The sequence below is a fragment of the Gavia stellata genome, chromosome 18 (assembly GCF_030936135.1).
Source record: "Gavia stellata isolate bGavSte3 chromosome 18, bGavSte3.hap2, whole genome shotgun sequence".
NCBI classification, from domain to species: domain Eukaryota; kingdom Metazoa; phylum Chordata; class Aves; order Gaviiformes; family Gaviidae; genus Gavia; species Gavia stellata.
The window spans coordinates 16,554,106-16,566,950 of NC_082611.1; the positions used below are offsets into that span (position 1 = coordinate 16,554,106).

The 12,845-nt window shown below is 46.0% G+C and overlaps 1 protein-coding gene across 3 annotated transcripts in view; it reads right to left on the minus strand.

The window, feature by feature from the left end:
• Positions 1–372: 372 nt before the first annotated feature.
• Positions 373–12,845, minus strand: part of NPRL3 (NPR3 like, GATOR1 complex subunit) — a 46,200-nt gene continuing 33,727 nt past the window's right edge. For all 3 annotated transcript variants that reach the window (XM_059826184.1, XM_059826183.1, XM_059826182.1), the window contains 3 exons: positions 7,992–8,181; positions 6,634–6,826; positions 373–1,327 (listed from right to left, as the gene is read on the minus strand). In XM_059826184.1, the coding sequence (XP_059682167.1) occupies positions 1,162–1,327; positions 6,634–6,826; positions 7,992–8,181 (549 nt within the window). In that variant the 3' untranslated portion in view covers positions 373–1,161. The remainder of the gene's footprint in view (positions 1,328–6,633; positions 6,827–7,991; positions 8,182–12,845) is intronic.

The window sequence follows — 12,845 nt, forward strand, 5'->3', positions numbered from 1 at the left end:
AACAACACACAGCCCTGGAAACCCCCACCACAGAGGTAATGGTCTCTCCCCCTGGCTCCTGCCCCTTCCCTGGCTATGCAGCACAGAGCAGTGAGCAGCTGTGGGGAACAGTGGCCTCACACAGGCCAGGGGTGAGCTGGCATAAGCTCCTCCTGTCCCCAGAAGCAGGGCTGTCACCTCTTGTTCCAGCCCTGGCACAGCTGGAGGAGCAGTCCTGAACCAGATCAGGAAGCACAGCTGTATACAGACCTGTATCTTGTTTTTCAGCTGGATAGCTTTAACCCAGGCCAGGTCCCCACTCTGGTTCCCTACAGCCGCAGCTATGCTTGCAGGGAGGGGAATGGAAGAACAAAACAAGCTGTAGGGGACAAGTCTGAGTGCCCTTAGCACAAGCCTCTGGCTGTGTGGAACTGATACATCCATGCATTTGCAGCTTGGCCAGCTAATTTCAGTCCTGCTCAACAACAAAGCTTCCCCCCCCCAGTCAAAAACTGGAGACTCTGCAAACCCACAAACACGGGCTGCTTGGTGACAGCCGAGCTCCAACAGACACTTAGTAATAAGGATACTGGGGAGAGGAAATAATAAGCCGTAACACACTGAGAGTCATTCTTATTCATGAAAATCTTTACTTGTGATACTTTGCCTTCCTACCTCTGTCCTCACTGCTGCCAGGTAACAATGATCAAACCAGGCCAACTCTGTTCTGCCATGGGGCCAGGCTGCTCACAAACAGAGCTGGTGGCTGAACAATCCAGCAGTCATGTTGTTGGAGAGCAGAGAAAGCACTTCTGATGCACCAGCGTCCACCCAAAGGTGAAATACTGTCAGTAACACTGCAGGGGAAAGCTTCTGGCCCACTCTCAAGCCCTGGGGAGGGAGCAGGGTCAGTGAACCAGCAGCTCCCGTGCTGTGAACGTGGCGTGGCAGGAATCCAGGCTGAGCAAGTGCATGCTGTCCTGCAGCAGGCCCCAGAGCCCTCGCACAGACCCTCCTCAGCTGTCACCACAGGGAACAGATGGAAAATGGAGGCACAGAGGGGGAGAATGTGCTGTATGTCACAGGGCAAGAAGGAATTGAGTTCACCTCCTTTAGGTTTTAGGCATCTTTTAGACTATCAGTATGGCGAGTGTAGCAGGTTCCCTTCCTTTGCCAGTAGAGTCACTTTAAGAGAGACTGAAAAACTGAAATCACAGGGTCCTCATGGCTGGTCACCACCAGCACGCTGCGGAACTTGTCAAACAGCATCAGCAGCTGGGAGCGACGCATGTTCTCGTTGTACATGATCTCCTCCAAATGGTGTCGGCCTCGGAAATAGTGCAGCAGCCTGCAGGGAAGGAGAGCAAGGGAGGCACGTGGGCCGAAAGCAAGTGCATGCAGCTAGAACTGATACTGCCACCTTCAACGTTTCTTCTCCCATGGGACACAAATCAGAAGGTGTTTGGGTTGTGTCCTTCATTTACATGAAAAGTGAAGTGAATTAAATCAGTTCTTACCTTAGGCATGCCTACCACAGAAATCCCCTGCAATAGCAGGGGACTCCCCCTCCTTGGGATTTGTGAAGGTCCTCCTTGTATCAAAAGGTTTCCTAGCCTGGGGCACATTTCCTCAGATTGTCAATTTTCAACATAATTTTAACTCCAGAAAGCAAGGAACCACAAGTGCCAACAAGCCTTGAGAAGTCAGGAAGCAGATTTACTTCTGCCCTCTCTTACCTGGGTCTAGACTGCCCTTCATCACAGCTCTGCATCAGAGGCCTGGGTACCTACACTTGCTTTTAGAATTAAGGGCGTATTTTCCCTCACAGCAGCCCAAGGGACTTGGTAACTACAGGTCTTGCACCCTTGAGGTTGATCAGCATGGGGTAGGTGGAGCAGTCACAACAGGGAGATGGAAATTTTGGTGACAGGCACCGTAGAGAAGCTGCAGGAGTTACAAAGCCCCCAAAGAGCCCCAAAACCCTGAAATCTAAGCTAAAACCACACTGACTTCTTAAATTCCCAGCTGTCTTTAAATAGAGATGGCACAGATATCCCTTTGCTGGGTACCAACACACTACAGCCATCAGGTAACCTCAGCCCCACACAGTCAATCACAGCTGGGTCTAAGCCAAACCGCCACAGCATCTTCACTGCAGCAAGTCCCCGATCACTGAGGACCTGCTCCCCAGAGATGCTTCAGAGCAGTAACACCAAGCCAGCCCTCCACACAAAGCTAGAGTTTGCTGCTGAGTCTCTTAATTGTCTTAACAACCTCCCAAACGTAGGAACCATACTGCACATGTCACTCAAATACTCCTACCCATCAAGGCCCAAACGCATATGCCAGAATCACTTCCCCAGCTACACAGACAGATGTGCATCCACATGTGTTGCACATCACGCTCTGCTCTGTGCTTCAGCAGCTTTTGCTCGTTTTTCCATACCCATCTGCAGTTTAGGAATACGCTGGCCTGCTGCTTCATGCCAGCTGACAGTAAAAATGAGTGGAGATGACAAAATCTGTTTTCCAATTCATTCACACAGTCCTCACCCAGGAACAGCCCTCGAAAGACACCAAATATCCCTTAGAGCATTCCTGCCTGTTTACATGTGACAGTAGGATGAGGCCTCTCGCGCTTTCCCTAAAGGACTGACGTTTGCCTGGCTGTCTTCTGCTGCTCAGGCTAGGCACTCCTGTCACCCATTACCCTTTACAGGTGACTGGAAAGGAGTCGCTGTGCAACAAGTCTCCCTCCATCACACCCTCCCTCTACACTGCACAGAATAGGTTTTACCTCCAGTACGCTGCCATTTGTGTTTCTCCGCTCTCCAACTTGCCATGTCCCTCCTCACCCTCCTCTCGTTCCCCAAACAGCTCAGAGCCAGGAACCTCACTGCCTCATCCCGGCAGGCAGCCGGGGCTGTGCAGCCCCCAGCACACTGCAAACGCCCTTCTGCTTTGACGTTCATCTGCCAGCTTTCAAGTTGGCACTGTTACGTAGAACATAATTGCTACGTCTCTGTACCTGCAGTATAAACAAACAACAGATGGATGAGCTCCCGTCGTATTTACCTTTCCACTATCTGGGCTGTCCATTTGCCTTTTGCAGTGTATCCCACTGGGTATTTAAATCAGGCTAATTGGCTTCCTTCCCTGGGCCGATGGCAACCAGTGCACTGAGAAGTGGCCGTTAGCAGGCACAGGGTGGGTTTGTGTGTGCATGTGTCAAAACCAGACTGTACCCTGAGGTATTAACAGTAATTTTTGTATCTATCTTGTAAATTGATTCACTGTTCAAAAAGTGATTTTAAAAGCTACGTATTCCCTCCCTTCTATAAAGCTGCTGCTCACTGTGATTGCCCATACTCTCATCTCCTGGCACAGCTGTCTCCTGTGCAATTAATTCGACCTGGCTTTCAACAGCAATGCAGACTAAGCAGGAGTTTTCCAATAAATAAATCCATCCTGTACTCAAAAAGAGTCTGGATTTGTAACTGGTCAAGATGAAATACTTTCCACTCCAATAAAAGCTAGAGAGGATATTAAAGAATATCACAAAAATGCCGGCTGGAAGACACCTCCAAAGTCTAGTCCAGCATCCTGCTCCAGCAGGATTGTTGCCAACGCTGTAGCTTTTTCTAGCCAAGCCCTGAAACCCTCCAAGGATGGAGATCCCCCCACATGCCTGGGTAATCTGTCCTGGGCTGCACCACCCTCCCGGGGAAGAAGTTTTCCCAAAAGTCCAACTAGAATCTACAAAGCTGTAACTTGGGACTCACATCTCCAGTGGAGATGGGCGCTACCTTCGCCTTTTTGAGCGGTGAATATTTATAGGACCCAAACGGGACACAGGATGCACTTCTTGGGGCAGTAACACCGCGTTTGAGTCTCTCTGAAGCTGCACAGGTATGTCTGTTGACAGATGTGTGCTTCCAGATGTGGTGATGGAAGAGTATTGCTTTCCATTGCTCATCACTGTTCTCCCCTCTTCAGGTTATAAGAGCTACCCCTCTCACAGCAGTGTAGTGTTCTTAAACACTGAAAAAGAAGGATTATCTCAGACTTGTCATTCAAATAAAATTAGCTTATTTCTGGCCAAGGAGATATCCCTTCCACCAGCACTGCTTGAAGATGGAGCAGAACTGTCCACAGCTTAGTGCCACCAGGGAGCATTCCTCAGTGGAGTAAAGGACCTCCATCTCCCAATCTAAGAGCAAGAAAGAAAATATCCTGAAAGTGACTCCACACCCATGGCTTGGGAGAGAAGCCATCAGTGAAGCCTCAAACTGTCTTTAAAAGTACTGCTTAATGTGCAATGAGGAACACTTTGTGTACATTACCGAAGACCTAGCTCAAAAAGAACTTGTCTCCTTCTCAAGTTTACTTCTGGAAGGACATGCCAACCCTCCTCCAGCAGCACCTAAGGAAAGAACTTGGATTTCAATTCCCACTCAATGTTACGAGGGTTAACGCAGCCAATGCTGGAGCCAAGCTTCAGTATTCCTTATTTCCCCTTAAGGCTTCTGCCTTGCAAATACCAGCTGTGCATAGCAATGGACAGGCACAAGCTCTTTCTGCCATCTGTTTAATGAATAACACGCGTTCAGAGGCATAGACACAAGAAAATGTATCAGGCTGAACTTTATTGCTCTGCTGAAAATAGCCCACCCCTTTGTGTGCACACACAACTATACTTGGAAGGGCAGTTGCAGTATATTTAGTGCACGAACTATGCATTTATAGCAGGAGTTTGTTGTGGGAGGCACCTGATACAGCAGAGCTATTTGCCATAGCACAGCCCTCATTAGCCTGCGATTCCTCAGAATGAAGCAAAAAGAAGAGCTGATGCAGTAACCTGTATTAGGATAATGAGGGACATCAGCTCTTCCACTGCAGCAGCTTCTCCACACGTTCATTAACAGCAATGGGTTTACCCAGACACTCATCTCTGATGGTTTACGGCACAAAAAGAGAGAAAATACACCCACAACCCCCAAGTTACAGTGCCTCATAAAGCCACCGATAAGCAAGAGCGTCTTGCATAAACATTTCTATTTGTACACTCCAGCATCCTACCCACAGGACCCATTTGTTTATCATACCTTCTCTCTTCCTCACTGTTGACTTAAGAGTAAGCTATGCAGTTGTCAATTCAATCTATAGTAGAATGGAAATTCAGACTTAGCAAAGCCATCCTGGGGATCTGCAAAAGAACCTGGTGTGCTAGCAAACTGCAAAATAAACATCATTAAGACAGCTGCCTGGTTACGGCAGCTGATTTTATGAAGAAATCAAAGTAATTTTTTGCATCTGCAATTCCAAAGCTTTCAAATGGCTATTTTACCCAGAAGAGGGAAGTGATAGGGGAGCAATCATGAAATCCTTTCCTCTCCCTAGGATAACTAAGAATCTGCGTTGCCACTGAATTGGTCCAAAGCGTTCCCCCGGAATTCTGTCTTAAGATATCACCAGTTATGATTTTGTTTCTAATTTCCTCTCTCATTGGTTTTATAACAACGTATCTGGTAATGAGGAAAACACATTTCAAACTGCTCTAATGGCCAAAGTGTTGCCTCTCAATCAGAGAATATCCTCTGAACAGTTTACAGAAGATGGAGAAGGAGACGAGTAATTCAAAGAGCAGTAACTACCCACAAGCCTGGGAGAGCTCTATGAAAATACCCGAGCACAGCATAGCTGCAAACTTTGCCGCAGACAAGAAAAGTATTTTCTTGCGGTTACAGTTTCTCTAGGCTACTTGGCTATATCCATCCTAGGGCGAGAACCAGGTTTTTAGGGGATTACCAGCTGAATCTGGGAAGTATAGGAAAAGCTGCAGTACTTGCCTCAGGTGGTTTTCTGCTCCACAAGTGAAAACCCGTGAAAGTTGCATTCCAGTGATGCCACCGTGTTTTGAAATACTTAGGAAGAAAAAGTATTTTCCCCCCACACCTTTTTCCCAGATGGCTGGGTAGGAAGTCATGCTGCTTTTTACCATGTGCAGAACCACAGCTTGCATGTTTTTGTTGTGTTGAAATTTGTAACAACAAAACTGGGTGCTACTAATCACACCTCCTCATGACTTTAACATAACTAACCTAACGTAGTGAGCAGGTCACCTCTGCAGAACAGACCTTGAAACCTTTGTAAACCGGTCTGTAAAACTATTCAGGCTGGCTCTACATCTGATGCTCTTTTTCTTTCTCATATTTGCATGGAGTTTACAAACCTTAAAATATAAGATAGCTGGCTCAGAAATATCAACAGACACAAAATGACAGCATCAGCATGACTGGGTCTTTCCTTTGCATGCTTAGAAGCTTTTTTCAGGCTATGCAGTTTTATGTCTACCAGGTGCGGACACAGGAAAAGTGGCAGGTAAACAACGAAGTCCCTATTGTCCAACCATACGCCCGGATGCTCCTTCACACATCCAGGGCTCTTTGTCAACAAGTGTTCTTGTGACACATATATTAGTTTTTGTCAAAAACTGATGTGCGCAGATGAAATAGTCATAAGGGGAACAAACCCAGAAGGATTTATCCTCCACAATCCCAAGCTAATGGGATTTGCTCAGAGTCCACACCAATTCTTCAATAAAACAGCAAGGATAAGAAAAAAATACTACATTCTGCACTCCTCATTTCCTACCTTGCAAACATGCGAAGATCTTCTGGATTTTGGGCAGCAGGGACATTAAGGATAGCTTCCCGCTCATGTTCCAACAAGCTTGCTAGGAGATTCTCTGTCATCCTTTTATTTAGGGGTGAGTCCCCACCAGGTATCAACTCAGCACTGGAATTATCCATGCTAGGGCTTGTCAGAGTCATGTCATCACTACTAGCTATCAGGGGAAGAGAGAGAGAGAAAGAGACACAGAATTTTTATATTCCTCAGCATAATGATGCAAAGATTATCAATTCAGGCTGTTTCTATGCAGTCTTTCCAAATAATCTCTTCAGATTTGTAGAGCAAAGAAAGTGACTCTCGAAATGCTACATATATCTGCAATTAGTCATAGGCCAATGCAGCAATTTTCTCAATGGGAAAGTCAAACGTTTCAACAAAGTCATCAATTCATGTGGAAAATTGTACTTCTGGAGACCATAAACAGTCCATAAAAAACATCTGAAAAGAAAATTCCCAGCCAGCTCTGCTGGAATACCGTGAAGTGGTAACATGAAAAGCCTAACAGCACAGAAGGTGGGAGCAAGCAGAAAGAAAGGCCAAGAAGCAATATCCTCTTGTGAGTGAGCCAAAATAAGCAGATCGCAGACTTATCTGACTCACATTCCAAGATTTCTGCCCTAATTCACAACCTCTGTAAAGCTGAAAGTTGTACAGAGAATCTCTCCCAATATCCAACCTCAGTGGCGTTCTGAGAACACTGCTCCTAACAGCACAGGCAGGAAAGTTTTGGGGATTTCAGCATTGTATCCGATTTATACACTTGAAAAAAACGCTTTCCTGGAATCACGCTGAAGAACGGCACTGAGGAGATTAAAGAAATCAGGATACAAACAGAAATCAACCATTTGTGAGAACGACAGCTAGCTCTACACCTCATCAGGTGGCTCTACAGCCCACAGAAACCAATGCTGTTCGAAATAAACTCTCAGAATTTTCTTCCTCTCCTGAAAACCAAAGTTCATGCAGTAACAGCGGTGCAGCCGGAGGAACATGGCAGTTACTTTTGAGTACAGCAAGGAAGTAGGAAGTTACTCTGGAAAAAAAAGAAGCACCTCTGACAAAAATATTTTACATGACCAAATGAGAACTTGGCAAATTACAAAGCACTACTTGTTTTTAAAAACAAGAATTTAAGGTCTAATAGCGCTTAAGACTTTCACCAATGTCCAAATCTAAGTTTAAGAAGGGCTGGATGTAATTAGCAAGCACTCCAGCAAAGACCAGTTGTCTTGTTACCAAGGCCTCATTACCCCAGGCATTGTTACGGGAAGCTCTAGACATGGGCTGTAGTCTGAACAGCAGAGAAAATGTGCTCATACTTGGGGAACCAAAGCTGAGAGCATTGGGGGTGCTTAAACTTCGTCCTCCAACTCTGGCAGTAAAGGGCATGTCTTCATCTTGGGCTCGGAAATCCTCCTCATTTGGTGGCACCATCAGACAGACGTAAGTGTGAAGCTGAATAAGAAGACGGTGTTGTAGCATCCATATCACCATTTGAATGAGCTGAGTCTGCAGAGTGAGAAATGAGGTATTAAACACCCATGAAATAAAATACAGGAGGAAAACAATGCACAAAGGTTAGGCTTTGTGACTAAGAACTCACAAGGAGAAATGCTTTCCACCCCACACAACGGTTTTATCTCTTCTCCAATCATAAAAAGGTGACCAGGCACACATGCTCATTACACCCAAAGCCTTTGTGGATGCTTAGGCTGTAATCAAACCTTTAATGATCGACATGTCTTTATGCAACACTGACCAGCCCAGCCAGTGTCCTCAAACGAACCGGCCCTGTTCCCTTGCCATAGCCCCAGCACCAGCTGTGGTCTAGCAGAGCAGCTGAATGCCCTCACCACATAATGCTTTGGCCATACAAACATAGCCAGACAACCCCATGGGGATCTGTTCCATCCTCTTTTAACAAAACAAGTTCAGTAGGTGCTAAAAAAATGGGACAGTCTTCCTTCTAAGAGACCAGACATGGGAAATGAGTCAACCAGATGCAGGCCCTGATGCCCATGGCCCAACAGTGAGCCCTGAGATCAGTTTGCTGGTTTCTAAACAAGGCCCACTAAAATCACTAACCACTGAAGGGTTAATCCCAGAGCAGTCAGACTGAAGTGCAGGTTCCCCTAGAAAGCCAGGGAGAGGGCAGGGTGGTGGGGCAGAGCTGAAGCAACCAAGACAGGTGCCCAGGAGTAGGAGCCATTTGCCATCAGATGGGAAATTGCTGCAAAACCACAGGAGAGACTCCAGAGATGAGAGCCCTGCCAGGACTCGGCGATGCAGAAACAGCGCTAACAGCAGCAGAAACCTTGGCAAGAGACAGCAGCCTGCTGCTGCCAAGGAGTCCCCTCTCAATGCGAAGGGTTAATATCCCCCATTTGCTCACCATCCCTCTGAAATAACAGGACAGGCCATGCTTATAAAGGCACCTAGGTTTCTAGGGTGCAGACAGGCAAGAGTTCCAAAAGTGCGAGAGATGACGCTCATATTAAACAAACGTGCATACCACCTTTGTGTTGCAGCAGCTGAAGACCTGCACAATGTCCCCAGAGCCATGCTGAAAGCAGTGGGCAGGGTGAGGGACAAGCGTTTGTAGGTTCTTGGCACGGCCTATTTTCAGGAGTTTTGGAGGAGCATTCAAAACACATCATCGTGTCTGAATTTCGGCACAAAAAGCCTTTTCATATCACTGCAGGCAACCCTTCCCCTAGCTAACGGCTCTGAAAGCACTGATTCACTGACAAAAGCTGTTTAGGGATTTCATAGCAACCAACACTGTTTTGGTGAGAGAAACACATGCAGAATGAGCTCAGACGCTGAGAAGGAAGCTAGCTCTGCTGTATTAATCATCAGGATAACGGGCCAAATCTCAATAAAAGCCCCAAACCGAAGTTCATCAGCCCACATAATTTTCCCTTTTCCATAAATCTTCTAATTCTCAGTTCCTCCTCTGCTATCAAATCACAAAAGAAACATCTTCTGTTTGCAGACAGACCCACACCCTGTCTTTTCAGGGATTACCACTTCTGGGGGCTGAATGGATTTTAATCTTAAAACATATTAAGTGGGATCGCCTTCAAACATATCTTTTTTGGAAAAGCTGTAATTCATTTTACATGTTTAATAGAAAAATCTACAGAAGAGGAAGGTTGGCAAAAGATACCAAACGCATAGTGTTTTGCTAACATCTGAAATCAGCCTGGAAGAGAGAGGAGGCTTACTCCAGTGATTACATTGCTAAAATCCTTCCTTCCAGATGCAGGCCTGGATGGAAAGATGTCTCATATATTTTACTTAAATTTCCAACCTGTTGGCACGCAGCGATGTCTGATTAGCTAGTTTCACATCAAATGAAAGAGGTCTGCACATTTCACAGCACAAAATAACCTTGGAAAAATCCAAGGCAATTCAAGGAGACTGTAAGACAGGCTCTAGCAGACCTGCAGAATTTGCCAGGTAGGGCCTGACCTTGGCCAGCCTCCCCTGGTCACTTTGGTGGTTTCATGAATTACAAAAATAGCCAGTTGCTTTCGTTACAGCTCTGTGTGTGTGGAAAGTCTTATCCAACACTCTCTAATTCTGCATACACACCTTCACCTCTACGCTCTTGTGCAAATACCTAGAAACCACCCTTGAGACAGCAGCTATGGCTCAGTGGAACAAGAAGCCAAGCAAGAGTGGTGTTACAGCATTACAACTGTAGTGTTGTACAACAATTGCCAAATGCCTTTGTGCCATAAGTGGGAGAGCTGGAGATCGGCTGTGACTAACTTGAAAACTAGAGAAAACTGTTTTGTGAGCCTGAGCAGTCATCCCGAGATAAGAGGGAATGATGATCATTGACAGTTATCTATCATAAGCTAGACTTCAGCGGGAATTCAGTACCTCTTAAAATCTAGTCCTAGAAAAATGCCCAAGCGATGCAGCGTCCTGCACCATGCCCAAAGGGGCAAGCTTCGTGCCATCACTGCAAACATGCCTCACACCACCGTTTCCACTTTGTCCTGCTCACACTTAAATACCTTTTCCAGGTTTAAACCTATTTCTTACCAAAAGCAGCAAGTGTTTTCACAGACAAGGTCTAGCAGAAGCTTTGCGAAGTTCTGCTGCTTGTCTCTGGACACAAACACTGAATTTACATCCATTCTCCATCTGCTCCTCTCGATGGAACTTACAGACAGGTCTGCAGGAAAGAAGGCTTCCCTGCACCATCTATGCTGCTCTGGCTGTTGGAAATGCCCTTCCTCCCTCAGAGATACAGGGTTATCTTGGTGCTTGGTCTCAGTTTACTTGATTAGCTGGGCTCCTTGCTGAAGCCAAAAAGGTCTGAGAGCAGCTTCCCAGGCAAGGGTATGCTTCAGTCCCAGGACTGCCTCCACTCACTCAGTCATCATCTGGCACTGTAGGAAGACACAGCCAGCCTTTTTTGGCTGAAACACCAGGACTGTGATGGAAATATAAAAGGAAACATTTTTCGTTGCTTAATTTAACTAACAATCAACTCTAAATTTCATCCATATTCCTTTCATCCTTCCTGTCTCCCCATGCTGCGTCTTTCCAGTCTGCTCTGAGGGGGTCCTGTCTGCCGCAGCATCTGGACCGCTCCCGCTGGCATGGATCAGCCCGCAGCCATCCCCTTTTTCTCCCCACCTCGCGGCGCAGCAGGCCCTGGGCGAAGTTAGAGCATGTTGTCATGCAAGGCGGCGCGGAAGGCGTTGGTAACAATACATTGCTTTGTGCTTATTGACAAAAGCAGAGAAGACGTATTAGCTTCTGAAAACATGGGCGCTACACATCAGCCCATCTGGGCAGTTTGGGACAGTCAGAGGAAAGCTCAGCCCCAAGTCTTGCAGGGACAAGATCCAGTATTCATTATTCTCTTCCCTCTGGGAATCAAAGGGAGCATTTGTAAACCTCTTGAGTAATGCATTAAATAAAACGCATTTCCTGCAAGGATTCTTTAAGGCTGTTTCATTCCCAGGCCTAAAGAGCTACGGAAAACGCCAAGATAACCAGGACCAGCAACAGGTTCGGGAAAGGGAAGGGAAAACAGTGACACAGAAGCACTCAATCCTAGCTTGTTTCTCACTACACGAGGATACACTCCTAGTTAAAACACAGCTTGGTTTGCCCACTGAAGTATACGAGCCCCCTTTCTCCAGTCTGGATTAACTCGTTATTTGACACACGCACTCTTCAAGGACTGACTTAAGAACTACATGCTGCCTTGGGTCAGTAGGATAGCACCTTCAAAGTCACTGGAGTAAATGGATGTTTGCTGAAAGATACTAAGTTTCTTTATCATTCAAACCACACTGTTCTATGAAAAACAGATAAGCTATTAAAACTTCTCCCTACTTTACATAAAACAGACTCTGAAGACCCCTATTAATGTAGGACAAAACATTTATTGTCTCATATTGCCATTGAATCATCAGCTTTGAATTCTCACTTGCTGAGAGCGCTTAACCATTCCCTGCATTTAGGCCTAGAAAGCTGTATTTTTCTTAACTTGCCACACTGAAAAACCCTGATTTTATACCTAGTCCAACTGAATATAAATGCACCTTAATACTATTTCCATACCTCCACCAACAAAAGCTCCCGTGACTCTTAATGCCTTCCAGATGCCCAGCAGAACCGTCCCATTTGCAGCATGTCTCTCAGAAGACATAATTGCCTATTCACTATTTGCATGCAGCTCTCCTCCCACTCCCATCCCCTGACATACTCACTCATTTTCCACCGGGCCGTTACACAAAGCACGGCACGTTTTCCGGACGCATAAGGCAGAGGCCTCATCTACCGGTGCCTTACTCCCAACAGGATTGCCAGACTTAGTAAAACAAACGTGAAAAACTAAACATATTTTGTTCAGCTGCAGCTGTCATACTTTCCCATCTGTTTTTTTCCAAAGTTATTCTAGCCCCATCAAGGGAGAATTAGATAACTACAATAATAATAACAATGTGCATTATGATAAAGAGTTATATCGTAGTGAAGGGGATGCAGGGAGGAAATGGGATGTCTAATTCACCTAGGTACACTCCTTCTACCTTATGGGTGGAAAGATCCTCCCTGCTAGTCCACGTTTGCTCCTCAAGGCAGGGTAGAGACATGTTAGACCTTCTTCTGAAACAAATGAACTAGCTGAGACCATAATGCAT